General features: G+C 40.4%; 1 protein-coding gene and 1 long non-coding RNA gene across 5 annotated transcripts in view; one reads left to right on the forward strand and one right to left on the reverse strand.

The window, feature by feature from the left end:
* The window catches only part of septin12 (septin 12), a 63,441-nt gene that overhangs the window by 20,524 nt on the left and 22,863 nt on the right, over positions 1 to 20,054 (reverse strand). The window contains exon 1 of one of the 4 annotated variants that reach the window (XM_020102962.2): positions 6,902 to 7,052. The exons of 2 other annotated variants lie outside the window; for them this stretch is intronic. In XM_020102962.2, coding sequence (XP_019958521.2) covers positions 6,902 to 7,031 — 130 coding nt within the window. In that variant the 5' untranslated portion in view covers positions 7,032 to 7,052. Of the gene's footprint in view, positions 1 to 4,358; positions 4,621 to 6,901; positions 7,053 to 20,054 lie in introns of those variants that run through there. One more of the 4 variants, XM_020102961.2, reaches the window with a different exon arrangement.
* On the forward strand, positions 8,000 to 14,072 carry LOC138407716 (uncharacterized). The gene is made up of 3 exons (XR_011241044.1): positions 8,000 to 10,164; positions 11,159 to 11,300; positions 11,430 to 14,072. It is a non-coding gene; the product is annotated as an uncharacterized lncRNA (long non-coding RNA).

Raw genomic sequence — 20,054 nt, forward strand, 5'->3', positions numbered from 1 at the left:
AAGGATGTCGTGGTGGATGGAATACAAAGCAGTGCTCAGGTACAAGAAGATCAGAAAACCCTTGTTTTCCTCAGAGTCTAACCTCAGGTCACTGATTGTTTTAGTAAGTTCAGTGTCAGTGCTTATGGATGGGCTCTTAAGCCAGACTGTAACTGCTCCAGGTTGTTTTTCAAGTACCTAACTAATGAATGGGAGGTTGGACATTGACCTGTATCTGGTCAGGATGTTTTATAATCTGAAGGACATGACTTGAAATGCTGTTAAACACCTCCAGTAGGTACAAGGTCAATACAATACTCAGAGACAGTCTAACAAAGCTCACATAATTTGAGTAAGGTGAATTTTGCCATCGTTGCATTATTTTCACAGGATTTGTTACTGAAATTCGGGACCAATCAGGCTTCGGTTCCTACACAGCAAATTACCAACCAACCCTGCAGGGCAACATGAGCTCGTAGTGCATCCAGCGGGGGATCCCCTGCTGTGTTCACACTTTAACTTCTCATGGATTTCTACAGACTTTACACTTGGCGGCCAGGTGGAGAAAGTCTGCAGAGATTGCAGTGTCTCACTCGGACATTTGCGTTGCACACTTTCTGGAGAAAATAAGGAGGACCATGGCTCTAGCAGCACATAACATTAGCCTACAGTTAGCAAGCAGCTCACATGAAAAGATTGTACATGAAGCAAATTACTCAGTGTAAAAGGAGGAACAGAGAACTTCTTGAAGCACTGGACACATTTGAAAGTGGAAGGATGCAGGCAGTGTGAAAACAATTGATCGTGAGTTTAAAGCTGGGATATTTTGCTGTATTAAGTAGTGACACTGTTATTTAGTGTCAAATGATTGTAGTTGGGTTAGGTTTTATTTATCATGTGATTTTGTTTGTTTGCACAATTCATATATGTATATTTAATTTACGTATAGTTTAAACTGTTAACAGTTAATATGATTAATCTCACAATACAAAAAGCCATTCTTATTGTTGACTGTTATTTGCTTTTATTTAATCTGTATTTAAGAAAAAATATCAGTAGATCACAGACAAAAAACCTTTCAATCAGAAATAATTTACACAGGGTTATTAGTGAATGGGAAAAAACTAACTTATAAACTCCTGCACAGGTGACACATACATTAACAAGAATCTTCACAAACAGCATACAATTGTTTGAGGACTTAACTGGGCTAGAAGTAACACAAGCCAATCCCTTCTCCTATCTGCACAAGTTTGTATGTGCAGCCTGGGCTGTGCTGTAAAAGGATTGATTGGTGCTGACAATCCCAATGAAAACTAAAATCTGTGTGTGTGTGTGTACAAATACAATTATGCCAGTCATCTGAAACCAGCATGACTGAGACGTGTCTATGTATACGGGTGTGTATGTTGAGCATAAGGTGCACAGGCACCCTCACAGACACACACAGAGAGGCTGATGGTAAGTGTTAGTCCACATAATTTAATCAGCTATAAATATCCTCCGTTCAGCCATTGGAACAGAACTAATCCTCATGAGTCAGGACAGTGAAGGGCAGAGTTGGTGACACAGACGAGTCTGGCTTTTACTGTGCATATATATATATATATATATATATATTTTTTTTTTTTTTTTTTTTTTTAACAAACCATATGTATATATATAGACAGAGAGAGAGAGAGAGAGAGAGAGAGAGAGAGACTATTAGGCTATAAACTGGAGACCTCAAACTGGTTCCATTTTGGGAAATGTGGAATCCAGTTTTTTGGAAGTTTGCCTACAAGGGATTAAAAGTAAGCTTGACAGATGGCCATTTTATCAATGTGTCACACGTGAGTCCCCATTAACCTGGACATGTATCACACACTTAATGAACTGGGAACAACACTGGCCTTGTTCAGCTCTGAGTATGTCAGGTCACACCTGCACTAGAGTCCATCTCCACAACATCACTTCTGATTTAGACATTGGTCTGCGATGCATTTTCACTTCCCCTCTAACCGGTCCTGTTCCCCTTCACTCTCCTTATCCTCTTATTGCTCATCAGGGTTTTTTGTTTTTTTGTTTTTCAGTATACTCGATTGGTGGATTGTCATTAAGACAGTTACACACATTTCCAGATATGATGAAATTGTTGGTGAGACTTTGCGCTCAGAAAAAAAGCAGTTTGAGGTCTTTAATCAAACTCTGCCATGTCCAAACCAAACCCAGCTCACTCAGGTCTGGTCAAAGACAGACCATGGACACTTAGGTGTGTACCATAACATCACCAACTGAATTCCCCCAAGGCTTTTAAGTCCTTTTCAGCTTGACGGGACCCTCAGTCTGAACTTACTACATGGTGATTCTGAATTTACAACGTGTGGAGTTCCAATGGCTAGAGCACTACACAAAAAAGAGAGTTTGGAGTTATGATTTGATGACAGACAATAGCCAAGTGCTGAGCTGACTGAAATTCACACCAAATCATTTTTATGTTGAAGTATGAAGCATGGATCTATGCAATTATTGAGCAGCATGGCTTCTGCTGCGTTCACATGCACACCTGCAGACAGAAAGAGGTGGTCTCTGGCGTCTCATAAATCTGTAGATCGAAGGGTCCGTTATGCTAGGAACAGAATTAACACACTCTGCTGTGGGTGCACAGTTGCTGTCTGCTGCAGCCACTGTTATACTGAATTACTTCTTGAAAAATTCATTTTAATAATATGGAACATGTTTCTTGTACAGTTTTGTGCGTCTGTTTCTCTAGAGTTCAAATGAAGAATTGTTGGCTCTTACTTTGTCATCACACTTTGGCTTTTCCTCAACTGTCCCCTGTAATATACATTATTATGGGTGCTTTTTAAAATTTCCATGGCACAGACCATGCTGGGTTTTCCGGCATTAACCCTGGAGGATGTCAGCAGAATTGTGTGTGGACTTTCTCCGGAGTTTGCCTTTCAGACATTAACAGCACAACAGGAGATTTTTTTTCGCAAAGAAGCGTTCACGACAACCCCAAATCTGGGAAGTGTCCAGGTGAATGGAGGCACAACAAACAGAGGCAGGACGTAACATAACTTCCATTGCGGAGATCGCATGTTTTTGTCATCGACACTTTCAGTGAATCCCCAAGAGGATCTAAACTCTGATGTGTTTTTACATGGGCTCCTGTGGACTAACCGGACACGTTTTTTCCAAGGGGGCAAACCAGAGAAAGTCTGCAGAAAGTCCGGAGGCTCCCACTCTTAATGAATGAAAGATCAATACTTTTATGTTACATAATCAGGTCATGTGGGACATGTGACAAAGAGTGGTATATTAAAGCACCTGCATACGTACAATTCATCCACATGCTTTCCAATCATACCCGTGGACAAAGTGACTTTGACTGACAGCTCCACTCTCTTAATTTGTGGCACCTGTTTGGATGGGATGACTTTTTGACCCATTACTATTCTTACTGGTAATTATAGTTATGTGACATCATACACATCAACAATAGTTGCACCCATTTTCACCCATTATGCTTCTTACATGACACAGAAGGAAAGAAATAAAATAAAAATCTAATATCTCCAGATGAAAAAGCGGAGCCATACTTGTAGAAGTGGAAATCATATGTTACACCCTGCCTCTGGCTGCTGCACCCCCCCCCCCCACCCTCGTTGTTGCTGTTGTGAACACGTCAGAGCAGAGACCTGTGTTGTGAATGTGTGAAAGGCACATTGCGGGAAAAAGTCCAGATCCTGTTCTCCTGAGTTCCTCCACAGGTCATGTCTGAAAACTGCTTATGTTACCATTTAACAGTGGCTAGTTTGGCTCCAATCGGTACAAAAAAACAGAAACCAATGTAACCGTGGCTAAATACAGCTGATCAGGTAGCCTCTGAGTTTACGGTGGGACATTTCCAACAAATGCTCTAAAGTGGATGACCAATCAGAGCAGACTGGAGCATTTCAGTCAAAGGGTGAAAGCAAAAAACATTTTGAACAACACAGCAGATGTACCTGTTCCAGTAGACATCAAATTAAAATGATGAAACTGTAAATGGCCAAAATTTGGGCTCTTTAAAAACTGAGAAGAAGATAAATGAAAATGTGCCTGATAAACATAACGATACTACAGCACTGAGTTTTAAAACCTCAACAACAAAGCAGAACATCCAGCAATCTCTGAGTCTTGCGATCCACAGTGTGCTTTGGTTTCAAGCAACAGTGCTTACTTCAAGGATCTGCCTGATTCAACGGTGAGAAACCAGCTGAGGCCTAATAACCCCCAACCCCCCATTCTGACCGCCAAAGTGGACCAGTCCTGTCAGCCTTCATTGTTTGCACAGAAGACTGAGCGTACCCCACTGATATCCATGGAGCACGAGAGAAACAAAAGTATCCTACCTCCTCTCATTCACAAAAGCCCGTTGCGTGACTCCCTGACTGGCAGTGAAGGGTTCTCGAAGCAGGCCGAGACAGAAACTCTGCTTTCAAAACTCCTTTTTCTGCAAAGTGTGTCTGCAGTGATGGTGCTGCACTCTCTCTCGTCTCTGACCCTCACCCTCTCTCTCTGGTCCTCCCTGATGCTAGGAGGAGTAGAGAAAGGCTGAGAGACACCAAGAGAGAGGGGGAGAGGGAGTGAAAGAGAGAGAGAGAGATGGTGCGGCAGAGAGGAAGGGGGGGTGTTTGGCTGCTAAAAGCAGCTACAGGAACTATTCACATGCAAATGGCCCAAGCAGCTTCTACTAATCCCTGAGAGGAGAAGTAGATTGCTGCAGTCAACATGCAACTGACTGCAGTTCAAAGACTTTCTTTTTAACAAAACTGTTATGTGATACTTTAACATTATTATTTTTTCAATAACTAAGGTGGGATAATTCAGACGTTATATTAACTGCAGCTACAGTAACATTTAAAATCATTGATAAAAAAGACTAAAATGTACACAAACAATTAAATTTTAAGCAAAAGCTCTATATTTTCATTGATTAAAAAAAGAGGAGGAGACAAAATGTTTTTTTTTTTTTTTAAACATTGACGTGTACTTCTTCAATAGGCTGAATATTTCTCCTCCTTCTAATGATGTTGCACAGCAGCACATCAACACACACAAAAGCTCACCTAGTTGAGTGGATGCCCATGGACAGAGGCTTCAGTCCACTCGCAGCAGCCAATGCTACATTTCAGACCCAGCCTTTTGTTGCATGAATTCATCACCCTCTTTCCCCCTCTTTCATGCTTAACCATGTCCTGTCAAATCAAGGCTTAAAGCTCCAAATATCTAAAAAACAAAACAAAACCATGTACCAAAGAAGACGGCTTGTGGTACACTACACAGAAACTGGGGTTATCCAACCTGGTGTAACATTATGTTCAAAGCTACAATAAGACATTAAGGCATTGCTTGTTAAAGATGATATCCATCCTAATGCATACATTCTACCTCATTACCTCATTTCAGAATCAGTCTTGTGACAGCTATATGAGCTCTACGTGCAACATTTACTGGTTATTAAAATGCCGGCTATACAATGTAGAAAAATATTTGAGTCTTGCCGGACAGCAGACTTGTAAAGTCGCATTCACAACTTGACTTTCAAGTTAGCAGATTGCTGTGCTGTACATGACTTGAGAACTCTTCAGACATGATCTTCAGAGGAACTCCCTAGAATTGATTTATGGCTTTCTGCAGAGGTTTCCTCTGGTGGACTCAGGTGAGGGGTGGTGCAGCAGGCAGAGGCAGCCAGTAATGCTTGAAGTTCACATGAACACCAGCTTCGGCTCTTACCACATACTCTCTGCCAAGAGGTTTGCAGGAATCATCCAGGACTGGTAAATTGGGCTTGAACTAGGCTTGACTGTGCCTGACTGTGCTTGTTGCTTTGTTTGTTTTGAGCGCAGGTTCCAAATGTTTCCTTGAGAGATTTGTTTAAATGCTTAGTTTAAGATCTCAGATCAGCTGAGACTGGCTTCCAGCCCCCTTATGACCCTCAACGACAAGTGGATACACCTAATGGATGGGTGGATACTTAAGAACATATTAATATTCTACTGATACTGATACTTAACACACAGGAAAAGGCAGCGACCGAGAGAGAAATGCTTAAAAAAAGGTTTCAATAGAAAAAAAGGGAAGTGTCGCAGAAGATCCTGTCCATGTGGATAACACATAAACCAGTTTGTCTATGTGAGTGGAGGCATCATATCTGATGTCCAATAAGTCTGGTTAACTGTATAACAATATTATAACCTGCTCTATAACTCTACTGATAAAAGTTTCCGCAACATCCACCCACATTCAAAATGTCTGCGAACTGTTTAATTTACAGTAAATGGATTCATGTTCCATATAATTCATGTCTCCTCTACAAAACACTGACCTATCACCATCTAATTACTCTTGTGGCATATATACCACCATCATCATCTTGTTTAATAGTAATGTAACTCCTAATCGAACAGTTGTGTCACAACGACACACTGAGAAGTGTAGTGGTAAAAAGGACAACACTCCCCCAACACTCTATGCAGACATGTTGGGTGTCGAAACCTTAAAAAAGTAATATACCAGCATTATAATAAATGTTAATATTCACCTCTTTACAAAAAGCTTAAAAAACAAATCACAATTTCATTATCCTTATTTCTGACATGCTTTTCATTTCTCCGAGCACTAGAGTTAACATGTTGAAGTGAAACACAACTTTCTGTTAAGGAAGCTAAGATGCCAACACACTCACAGCTGACAAACGAGCAGACTCGTTTTCACATGTTCAGCTCTGAAGAGCCAAACCCCGAAAAAGTTTCAACACAGAACGAGTGTGTGACTAACAGAGTAAAGCAGCACATGAAAGCAATAACGCCAATGTAACACTGAGGACTGAGGCCCAGCTCCGGGATAAGCCGTTTAAAGGGGCTGAAAACAGGAAGGAGAGCGACGTTTTTACCTGGTGTGGAGACCCAGCAGTCAGAAGTGACACATAAATAAAACTGGGCAGGATGTCCTTTCACTGCCTGTGTGTGTGAAGAGGCGTGGCACTGTGTGTGTGTATCTGTGTGTGTCAAAGGATGATGCATTTCCTGGCCTGTGGGGGAAACGGTTTCCTGGTAAGATCCTCTGCTGGCTATATAACTGTCTCAACAACAACATACCATTAGATGACAGTGATGCTACATGTACATTATTTGATGCTTTATATATCCATAGCTGGTGCCAATGTTTCCATGGAGAAGTAGAAAATGTGCAAAAGGGCAAAATTGGAATTCATCAAGATGAAAAGTAATAAAGTCCAGTAAAGCCTCAACATGTTCCTCCCCTGATCCTTTTGATTTTATAGCAGCATTACTTTGTCAGTCGGTTTTTGGTGATCGAATTGGAATCAGACAGAACTTGACCAAATAACAGTACAGGTGTAAATGAGGATTGATTGTGATACCATTGATCAAACCACCCCAGAGACACGTTAGCCGTTTTCAGACATGGCCTCTGGGTAAAATCCAGAGAATTGGATACAGTCATTACTTGCAGTTTGCTTTTTCGCAAATGCACAATGAAGCGGGCGGTTCTTTGCAGAGACGCGTTCACAGCATCAAATCCTCCACATTATTTAGGCGAGAGGTGGAGCAGCTGGGTGCAGCAGGCAGAGGCAGTAAGTAGTGTATTAATTCCACTGCGTAGATCAAGGGATTTTCTTGACAACACACATACACCAGGATCGGGTTTTACAAACTTTCTTGTGGTAGCCCTGTGGCTAAAGTACTCTTCAAATAAAGTTTCTCCAAACGTGTTTGTTATTTATTTAACATTTAGATTTAGATTCAGATTTAACATTTAGTTTTAGATTTAACATTTAGGTTTAGATTTAACATTTAGATTTAGATTTAACATTTAGATTTAGATTCAGATTTAACATTTAGATTTAGATTTAACATTTGGATTTAACATTTAGATTTAGAATCAGATTTAACATTTAGATTTAGCATTTAGATTTAAATATTTAAAATATCTCTAAGTTGACAAATATTGTTGTAAATGTGCAAAAAAGTGACTCTCAAAAATTCACACCAGTTTTTTAAACATGGTTTGAAGCTAAATGTGACAAAATGTTGCTGTTATTTTCAGCGTGAGCTGCTTAACAAACTGCACCCCATAGCACAGAGCTGCAGCAGAAGGATAGTAACAAAACGTGAACATTTTACACTTAAATGACCTTTTGTCAAAATGTATTTTTGCTCAGGACAAGGACTGTGGACTCTAATTCTCCACTGGACTGACATTAGGAAGGTTCTTAATGGTCAGTGTGGACTGGAGAAATGGTTATAGCAATGAAAAACTGTTTCAGAGGTGGCAGCATTCCTGCATCACCCACATTATACAATTCCCAGGCACTCCACATTCCCATCCCCCTCCTTCATCCCACACTACAGAAAGAGAGCAGCTCACTGAACTTTCTCTGCATGATGATATCATCTGCTAAATCTTTTCAAACAATGTTTTACCGAATGCCCTTGTCAGTTAGATTGAGGGTCTATACACTGATTGATTCAATTATTATTGCTATTACACACATTTGCTGTGCTGCCACATCATGTATGATCAAAAAAATAGACCTGGATCAGGGCATCAGTGAGCTCCTGGACAGTCTGTGGCGGTACTTGGCGGCATTGGATACACCGATACGTCCCATAGGTTCTCAATTGGATTTAGGTCAGGGGAACGTGAGGGCCAGTCAATGGTATCACTGTCTTCATCATCCAGGACTATACACTGCAAATGAAAGTGAAAACAGGTGCAATGGAGAGGCAAAAGCAAACCCCAAAAAGGGAATGGCTTTGCATGTGGTGGCCACGGACAATTGTTCTCTCCTTATCCTTCCTGACTGATTCTTCTCTTGTTTTGTGTTCTGCTAGTGTCCTTGTCACTACTGGTAGCATGAGGCGGTACCTGCAGTCAAATCAGGTGACACAGGTACTGCAGGTCCTCCAGGGTGGTACAACTAACGTGTGGTTGCAAGGTTTGCTGTGTCTCCCAGCACAGTCTCAAGACCACGGAGGAGATACCAGGAGACCGGCTGTCATACAAAGAGAGCTGCACAGGGCATAGAAGGGAATAAATTCAGCAGCAGGACCAGTATCTGCTCCTTTCTGAGAGGAGGAACAGGAGGAGCGCTGCCAGAGCCCTACAAAATGACCTCCAGCAGGATACAGGTATGCATGTTTCTGACCAAACTCTCAGAAACAGACTCCATGAGGGTGGCATGAGGGCCTGACGTCCTCTAGTGGGACCTGTGCTCACAGCCAGAGAACACCAGAAGTAGCAGGTCCACCATCAGTGCCCTGTTCTCTTCACAGATGAGAGCCGGTTTACACTGAGCACATGTGACAGAGTCTGGAGACACTGTGGTGAATGTTATATTGCCTGTAACATGACTGGTTTGTTGGTGGTTCAGTGACGGTCTGGGGAGGCATATCCTTGGAGGGTCGCACAGACCTCCATGTCATAGCCAACAGTAACTAGACTGCTGTTAAACAGCAGAAGGAAATCCTCAGAGCGATTGTCAGACCTTTCGCTGTGGGCCCCGTGTTCCTCCTGGTGCAGGACAATGCCGGCCTCATGTGGTCAGAGCATGAAGGCAGTTCTTTGATGAAGAAGGCATTGATGCCATTGACTTGCCCTCACGTTCCCCTGACCTAAATCCAATTGAGTACCTATGGGACTTTATGTATCGTGTGTCTGATGTTCTGAATCATGTCATGAGAAAAAAACAGCTGTTCGGTTTTGTATATTTAAGTAGGTGTGTCAAGTTGCTACTACGAGGTTCTCCTTTCCTTTCATTAAAGTCTGATGTTTCCTATGTTAAAGAAAATAAGTGAGAAAGCATTGACACTCCTTTCCTTACCCTTTAAATAATTCGAACAGCTCTTATTATGACTAGGTGGTGTGTGTTAGTGCACAGCATATTCCAGTAGAGGTAATGATACTCTGGACAGAGTCAAATCTCTCATATTTAACTCTCAGTTGGCAAATAGTTGGTGTTAAAACCGAGTGTTAAATGAAGTGTCTTTAAACCAAATCTGTGAAAATGTATGAACTCTTCACTTTCCACTCTAAACCTGCTGTGACACCTCGGGAGGACATTTGCATAAATCAACCCTGCCCCCATCATCAGACACAGACAGAAACAGACGGAGAGCATTTTGACATGGTCCGGTAAGTAAATGAGGAACCTACTTTCTTTAAGCATAATGTCTTGATACTGAAGACTCTCTTCTGGTAAAACAATTCATTTGAAGACTAACAGCTATTCAAGGATTGAGAGACAGTTGTCCTATCAACTTGATAATGAAGCTAAGTAATGTTAACTTAAGCTAATGCTGACCAAGCTGTTTTGGTTGTGTGCTCAAAACCATGCTGGATAACCAGCGCAACAAAATCTAGTTAAATGGGGAACACAAACTACAGTATGTGCCAACACTCTAATGGTGGTGTGAAGTTACAGTGTGTGGTTCATATAACATTACAGCTGCATCTGCCTCATTGGGCCACAAGGTTTGCCTATTGTTAGCCATGTTTAAGATGTTCTATGAAGTGTATTGTGCTTTTTATTTAATTTAGTGTAGATAAAGTTTTTATTGGGTGTAATGGTGCATGTATCCGACACGGAAATGTCCAGTAAGGGCCCTTCGGTATTGTATGCACGTGTACCGAATAAATACAACTATTCCACGTGTGGAGCTTTTTTGCGCGCGTCTCAAATTCCGAGGCACAACTTTAGCGAAGCACCGGATCTGCTGTAGCTCGTGTTCATAGTGACCGCAGATAAACAGGAATGTGAAGAGCCTCCCTCACCATTTAAGTCTCTGTGGGAACGCTTCAGTTTCATAGTGACCGTAGTGTCAACAGACAAAGACGAGCGGGTTGTACAAAAGCCGACATTGCGCAGCTGCTATCAGACATGTAGCTGGTAGCACATCCAACAGCTGAATCGTTTGAAACGGCTTCACCAGCATGATGTCCCACTAACATTGGGAATAACACTAACATTAGTGGGACAAGGAAAGAACAAGTTAGTTCATGTACATTTACAACTAACAGTCAAACAAAACAGTAAAAAAATCTAATAACTTCAGCTTTGTTGAACTGAGTAGTTTTTGCAGGGCTGTTTTTTAAAAAGATCCCTTTAAATACCCTGTATGTCTCCAAGGCTGGGACAGTGATGTCCCACGAGATAATGTCGGATCTTCTGTTGCTGTTGCATCTCCTGCCACCCATATCAAGAGGCCACAAAAAAAACAGCCAAGATTTGTTCAGCACAGGCAACTAACCTTCTCGTGAGATTTTTGAAGGTATGTCCCATCGTTTGTTTGTAATATCAGTCATGATTTTGTGAGCTGCAGATGTTTGTAAAAAGTGTGAGCTGAAGGTTGATAAAGGGTGCAATAAAAATCTCTATGTCTGTGTCATTCAAAATATAGGACGGAGCCAGCCTTTCTACATTTCTGGCAAAAGTTGATGCAAGACAGCCCCTCCTTCTCTGCATCAGTGAGCAAAAGAAGAAGATCCAAAGATTCTACATTGTTGTGGACCAGAAGACTATCCCATGCAACGCTCAGCTGCTGCTTTTGATGGGCTATTCAAAGGTCACTATGTCTTCAGCCTCTCGTATGAGGAAGCTCTTTTTAGTTTTCACACTTTCATTCAAACCACAGTGTAAAACACAAAGGAAAGCCCACAAGTCAAGGAACTGACAGCACTACCACTGAGAGAGCATTGAAAGGTGAACAGTTTAAAGGTTAGAGCACAGTTAAAGAAACTGCCTGAGTCTGTAAAACCCACCACAAACATTGTTCAGTCCTTTGTCAACATTTAAAATGTCATCATGGTTTATATCCTGCCCAAAACTTGCATTTGAAATGTGGAGAGCAAGGGTGTCCTTCATCCTTTTGTACGTACAATGGCTTCAGAAAGAACATGAGCACTGTGCATGGACGAGTTCATGATAATCAGGAAGTGGTCGATACTAATCAGGAAGTAACCACACAAAGACATTTCAATGTTCAATTTTTTCAACTTCTATATTGCAAGGTCCCACTGTTGTCACCCAGAACTCGTCTGATAAAATGTGTGGATCAATTGTTGCACACTTACAAGCTTCTGGTTTGTCTGAAAGCACTGTCCAAACAATCGTTTGTTCAATGGAGGAAGTTGTCAGTTATGTTCAGAGTCAAACAAGAGAAGCAGTTCTCCTGAAACTAAGGAGTCAGAGATTTATAAGAAAATAGAGCACAATTGAAATCAATCAGATACTCCATTTTCAACATTTAACACAGAGACAAAGAGACAAAAATATTATGATGAAAAATGTCAAGCCAAAAGAATTTGTGAGATTGGATACACTAGGATACAGAACTACAGGTGTCTACAGTCAGATTCCTGTAACAGACATGTACATGTATGTACCCATTTCAGGTACACTAAATTCCATTTTCAAAAACAGTGAGATAAGACTGTTTCTTAAACACAGTTGAAAGGGAACTTACAAAGACATCAATGATGGATCATATTTCCAAAACCATCCTCTTTCCTCAAATCACAGGAGTGCTGTACCCGCTAGGTTCAAAGAAAGTTCCACAAACTTGGATGTGTTTATTTTACTTTAAAAAGTCTTCCACCAAGTTTAACTCCATGCTAATGAATGTACATCTTGCAACTCTTTTTTACACAGGCGATTTAAAGACATATGGTTTTGATGCAATATCATAGCCTCTAACTGATGATTTGAAGATTTTAGAAACAAATGGAATCCAACGTCCATTTATTGAACAACCGTTGTTTGGCTCTGTAATCCAAGTCACAGGAGATAATCTTGCTTTAAGTAGTCTGTTGGGTTTTGTTGAATCTTTCAGTGCAACACATTGTTGAAGGTTTGTTGTCGACAAATAAGGAAGAAATCCAGTTAGTATTTGATGAGAACGATCCTGGAACTCTTCTGCACTGCAGACAGCTTCATATTGAACACTGTAATGCACTAAGAGAAGATCCTGCTCTACCTTCCACTTATGGTGTTAAAAAATCTTGTGTGCTCAATTTATTGGACTATAACAGCACTGACAATTTTGCAGTTTTGCATAACTTGTTGGAGGGTATCTTACAGTATGAGCTTAAGTAGTTTTTTCAGTACCTGATTAAAAATAGCTACATCTCTATGAACATGTCAGACAGGATACAGAGTTTTAATTCTGGTTACATTGAGTGTCAAAACAAGTGGTTTAAAAATGAATGAGAGCAAGCACTTAGGTTTAAATGCTATTCAATCCCAGAGTGTTCTCCGCAATACCCCACTTATCTTTGGGAACCTGGTTGAAAGGGACAATAAACACTGGAACTTTGTTCTCCTTCTGTTACAGATTGTTAATATTTAGTGTTCGCCCTTATCCTTACTGATGGCGTGATTTGTTACCTGATTTGTTTTTATTACATTTCATCTGTGACCACCATAACATGTTCAAAACCTTGTTCCCTGATAAGACATTGATTCCCAAACACCACATAATGATTCACTATCCAAGATGTATTGCTATATTGGCCCAGTTATCCAAATATGGTGTATGTGCTTCAAAGCAAAACACATTTTTTTCAAGAATTTTTTTTCAAAAAACCTCAAAAATCTCTTGTCAAGCAACACCAGCATCAACTGGCTTTTTACTATGAAAATTATTGTTTTCAGAGGTTTGAGGTTGGTCCTATAAAAGTAAAAACAATTGAAAGCTTGGAGGGTGGAGAATTACTGTGTCAGGAATTACATTTAGACACATACTCAGATGTTTCAACTACAAGTTGGGTCAGAAATGATGGCACGGAGTACAATATTGGTTTGTTTATATGCACTGAAGTATCCCATGACTGTTTTCAAGAAAATCTGCAGTATCATAATACATCAACAGAATGCTTTTATAATTGGTTGCACTTTTAGCACACTGTACTTTGATGAACACTTTAACTCATACTGCATAGAGAAAAAAACTGATGAATATTCTTTCATTTGTATTAACCAGCTGACTTATTTTAGACCGTTTGACAAACAGTATTTGAATGACAATGAAAGAGCATATATTGTTCCCTAATGTCATGTTTTAAAAAGGGTTTTACAGTGTTTTAAGATGTCAATGTGTTTTGTTATAAATGTTAACATAGCCTCTTTATTTGAGTAAGTTTTATTTTTCCATTAATTGTAGTAATTAAGAAGAACTATCTTTACACTTATGGGAGTTTTGAGGTAAAACTCTTATAGCTAACAAATGATTCCATGAGGGAGTTCATGTTTAACACTACATACAAGTGATAAGATAAACTAACTCTGGTTGGAGTGATGAAGTGTTACACTTTAACTCCAGAAAGAGTCAATAATAACACTTAAGCAGTGCTATGTACTAACTCTCCAAAAAGAGTTAAATTAACACTTTGTGCTGTGGACCCATATAGATCAACTCTGACAGAGTTAATTTGGGTATGCGGATTTTGCGGTGTACAAGAAAAAGATCAGAGGGTTGCTGAAATTGTTGAATTAGTACTCTCCTTGTTATCATCTGGAAAGGTGAATTTCCAGACAGGAAGAGGTCACATAAGCTGCTTTCAGATAAATTGGAATTCCAAGAATTTAAATTTCAAAAAACTTTCTTTAGTGCGAAACAACTTGAAAGTTTAATCCAGTTATGAAACTATTGAAATTAAAAAAAAAAATTACTTGAGGTCCTTGACTTTGCTGGTGCATGTTGGCTGGTGATCTGCTAAACTTTTGAGTTTTGACTTGAGTGTGGAGAAGGGCTGAAGCTGGAGCACAGGAAATCTGTGCGAGCAACAATATATCAGAGTGCAAGCACACAGTTTGATTTCTTTCAGAGCAAATTTAAGTGCAAACAGGAGCTATTTAGTGCAGGGGCACGGTTTTGATGAAAATTAATGCACAAATTGAACATAAATTCAACAAGTCAACATGTGCTTGAACTGAAAGACTACACTCTTGATTAAAGATAGGAAAAAAACTCCATAGTTGCTCCGGTCACTGTAACACAGTCCTGACTGTGAGCGTCTCATCTCATGTTGTTCTGAGCACAATATGAGACATTTTTCATGATGTTTAAATGCAGCATCACAAACTCTGGAATCAAACAAACACTGAGTTACTTCATGTACTGATCAGGTCCTGATAACTAGTGATGAGAGTTTATTAGTTACAGTGAGAGCAGCTCAGAGAGGAGGAGGAAACAGAATGAACCAGTGATGAGAGTTTATTAGTTACAGTGAGAGCAGCTCAGAGAGGAGGAGGAAACAGAATGAACTAGTGATGAGAGTTTATTAGTTACAGTGAGAGCAGCTCAGAGAGGAGGAGGAAACAGAATGAACTAGTGATGAGAGTTTATTAGTTACAGTGAGAGCAGCTCAGAGAGGAGGAGGAAACAGAATGAACCAGTGATGAGAGTTTATTAGTTACAGTGAGAGCAGCTCAGAGAGGAGGAGGAAACAGAATGAACTAGTGATGAGAGTTTATTAGTTACAGTGAGAGCAGCTCAGAGAGGAGGAGGAAACAGAATGAACTAGTGATGAGAGTTTATTAGTTACAGTGAGAGCAGCTCAGAGAGGAGGAGGAAACAGAATGAACTAGTGATGAGAGTTTATTAGTTACAGTGAGAGCAGCTCAGAGAGGAGGAGGAAACAGAATGAACTAGTGATGAGAGTTTATTAGTTACAGTGAGAGCAGCTCAGAGAGGAGGAGGAAACAGAAACTCCAGCTCGATACAAACCAACTGCAGCTTCAGCTCTGATCGTGAAGAAGCTGTGACCAGAGAAACTCTGTGTTTCACTGTTTCCACTGTTCTTCAACAAAGTCTCTGACTGGCTGCTTCATGAACGAGCTTTGATCTCACTGTGTGTGTCGCTCTGAGTGATTGAGTGGGGGCGGATGTGATGCGTGCGCTCACTGAATTATTATTAACGTAAGCGTGAGTTCACTGGCTGTCTCCAGCGAGAGTGAACGTCACTCATATAAAATATTGTTCGCGAAAATCTGAAAAAATATGACACGTTCATGCACAACACTGTACAAGGAGCCACTGCATAGGAGCTAAAGAGCTGCATGCTGCTCCAGAGCCATGGGTGGCCAACCCCTGATCTAAACCCTGAACTAATCTATTAGACCCTGTTCTGTTCCAACTAAAGAGTTTTAAGGAAGTTTTTCCTCTGATGACAGTCCCACATTAAATCAGATTAATATGTCCCAATTAACTGGCTATGGACCACAGGCTTTTATGGTAAGGTTAATTTAAACTCTACTTTAAAAAACTTACTCTTGACCCAGATTTTATAGACCCATACCAAACCTTCCCTTCATTTCCGAAATCCTTGAAAAAGCTCTTGATAACCAGCTTTGTGATCACTATGTGATGGTTTGTTTGAAGACCTTCAGTCAGGATTCAGAATCCACAGCACAGAAACAGCACTGTTAAAAGTTATCGATGACCTTTTCATGGCGTCAGATGATGGACGTATCTCTATATTCATCCTGTTGGGTCTTTTTACATTTGACACCATGGATCATAAGATTCTGTTACAGACATGGACACTCTCTCTCTCTCTCTCTCTCTCTCTCTCTCTCTCTCTCTCTCTGTGAACAACTACAAGCTACAACAGCTTAGATATGACTGGTCCCTCTCTCCTCTCTTTCCCTCTCTCCTCTCTCCCCTTTTCTCCAACCAGCTCTCCTCTCGTCCACATTTTTCTCCGCTCACCCCAACCAGTCCACATCGAGTGTGGTTCTGCTAGAGGTTTCTTCCAGTTACTGAAGGAGTTCTCATTGTGGGAGTCTCTATACTTTTGTAAAGTGCCTTGGGATAATGTATGTTATGATTTGGCACTATACAAATACAATTCAATTCAATTCCAGTCAATTGCTCTCACAGTTCTGTTGTTAATAATGAACTTTTCTTCTCCTAGCATGGTTTTCGAGTATTCATTTTTGTTATTTTAATTCGGTATTTTATTTTGAATAGGACGTCTTCAGTGGGCCAGTTATTTGTTCTTTTTTTTAATAGTTAAAAAACTTGGCACATCCAAGGTCACAGCGTCCTTTCTAATAAGTTCCAATCTAAAGTCTATCCATTGTTTGTTGAGAGATTCCATATCAAAAGATACAGTGGAGTAATGTCCTGGATGGACCAGGAAGTCAGACTCACTCGTTTGTTGTGATCCAAGCTTCTTCTCTTCTTTGTCTGACAGCCAGTCCAGCTGTGCATTTACGTTACTCCGTGTGAGTCACCTCATGTGAAACCGTAGGCCCTCCCCCCTTTATAAAGCAACTTGAGCTCCATCATCATTTGGTGCCTCTGGTTGTGTGTTTACAAGCTGCCTTCATACGGGTTTGATAAAAAGGATTTCATAACACTTTTAATTTGGCCTAAATTCTTTGATCCTTTCACCATCCCTTCCTTTCCTTCCAGTCTGTCTTTGTTTGCTTTTTTTCCCTCTTTCCCTCATCCCACAACCTTTCATATCATCCCTGGCTGTCTTTAAAGAGAGGGATTAGAAGTGAATGCTGGCCCCCTGAGGCCAAGAGCCACATTACAAGGACCTGCCCTCTTGAGTAGAGAGGAGATATAATCATTGTGTATAATGGCAGCTATGTAGGTTAGGGTGGGGTGGGCGTAGAAAAGGTCAAACAGGGTACGAGGATACATACATGACTGAGATTCTCTGTGTTTGGTCTGGGCCTGCTATTATGAATTCTGATAATTATACTAAAGAACACATGATCAACTTATTAGTGACAGGTCGCATCATCAGTAAAGAATAAGAATAAACAATTTAGCCTTGCTTACAGCTATACTACACTTAAAGGAGTAACCTCTAAGAACACTCTCAGGTGTTTACATGGTTATTTATATCAGCACTTAAAGAAAAACAGCCAAACAACATGAAAAACATAAAATGTCCCTCTCCAAAGGTTGTTTTTATCGCTTCATTTTATCATCATCATCATTCGGTTTCTGATTTGGTCGCCATGCACAATATAAAGAAAATCTGTGACGTGTGAAAACATTGATGATCATATGAATCAAGTGTGCATGTAGCGCCTGTGTTCCTCAGCCAACCTGCTCACTAACCACACATTCAACAGCAACAATAACGTTTACAGCAGCAAAGTCAACACAGCTTCTAAACTCATTATCAAAAAATGGAAGATTTCAATAAACTCGATAATATTCCTGATGGAAACACTGAGTGCTGATGTGGATTCATCCCCTGCAGGTAACACCGCTCTACAACAGCTGGATGCTGTCTGAGCCTGGAGCCACCAGGCTTCATTTTTAGTTTCAGTTTGTTCACCACAACTACATTTTACAGCTGTGCTGTGGTGTTGTAAAACATATAGAGGCGGGAGAAAGGAGTTCAAGATATCACTTTTCTCCCCATTTTAAAATCACTGAAAGGCTTTTTTTCCTGCACAGGTTTTATTACACTCATGGTGCTACGAGCGACAACCCAACCACAGAGCTCACCAAAACACAGAAGAGAACGTGCATGGCATATCAAAATAAAGTTAATTCAATTTCTTCTTCTTCATAATTTTCAGGCTGTCTATTTAGCGATGCTTTTATTGCACATGTTCATATCACTATGAATAATTATAAAATATTATTTATTAGTCAGCACAGGAGCATTTATCATTTCAGAATAATTCATTCATTCATTCTGTATTTTGCACTCCGCATAAACAATTTCCAAACAGTTCTTGTCACTCCCTTTGCTTCCCTCCACTGCTACTGTGTCAGTATTGCCTGTGGATTCAGCCCCTCCTCCACCCCAGCCTCCACTCGTAGACTCTGGGGTTATACTTTTCCATGGCTTTGCTTTTGATTGGAAGAGCCAAAGGGCTGCCATGTTCGGTCAAATAAACGGTTGAAAACAAATCCAAGTCAAGCCCCGCTGCAGGCCCCTGCTTCTTTACCTAAAACACACACACACACACACTGACCAGTCTGTACGTGCCTCCCAACAGAAATCCCCCTCTTCCTTCTCTTCCTTCACACATGGCTGCAGTGAGTGAGTGAGACATCCATGATAAAACCTGTGTTTTTCTGACCCTTTAGTCTCGAACATTCTCTAAAGAGGTGTTGGAGCTGCCTCTGGGACGTGTACTAACCAGCTTCTGACAGGGCAAACAGCAACACAGCAAATATGTGTGAAACAAGATATTCCTCGACAGTCGTGCCAAACAACACTCATAAAACGAGAGTAAAAGTCGAATACTTCTTGTGAATGAGCTGCTGACTGTTCTCCGCTGCTCTGAGTATATATGTGTGTGTATATATATATATATATATATGTGCATATACACACACACACACATATATATATATATATATATATATATATATATATATATATATATAACTATAAAATATAACTAACTAACTATATACAACTAATCCATTTTGAATATTATAATCAATTAACTAAAAACAACATATTCCATAATGGATTAGTTGGGTATGTTGTAATACACCACATAGTGTGGTAATGTCTCCTGAGGTGGTGGCAGACCACCAGCCATGCTGTGCCTTGTGTAGCTCACGAGACAAGACCGTTTCCTGAATACAAGCTTTTTAAAGATGCCAACACTGCTAATGACACTGAGGAGGAAGTCGTATCACCCAAGTAATCAAGTGTGGGAACTCATTTAAGCCTTCAAAGAAGACTATTAGCAGCAAAATGTGTGACGCTGGTTTCACATGGAGCAGAAGCACAACATAACTGTGGTATGAACCTGAATTAAAAAAAACACGTTGGAGCAATTCTTCTTCTTCTGTCACTCAAGCCTTTTTACATGTTGTCAGTTTCTCCACCACTGTGTGTCCTCGGCTGTGTGCGTATATTCAGCAAAAACAGAGTGAGCTAATCTTATCAGATGCAGGAAACACATTTCAGGGTCTTGAACCAAACAACTGGACAGGAAACTGGGCTGATGGGAAAGACAATCTAGTGGCTTGCAAGAGCAACAAACTGCAGCATAGAAGATGTCCATTACAAAAGATCCAACAGGCCAT

The sequence above is a fragment of the Paralichthys olivaceus genome, chromosome 5 (genome assembly GCF_024713975.1).
Source record: "Paralichthys olivaceus isolate ysfri-2021 chromosome 5, ASM2471397v2, whole genome shotgun sequence".
NCBI lineage: Eukaryota > Metazoa > Chordata > Actinopteri > Pleuronectiformes > Paralichthyidae > Paralichthys > Paralichthys olivaceus.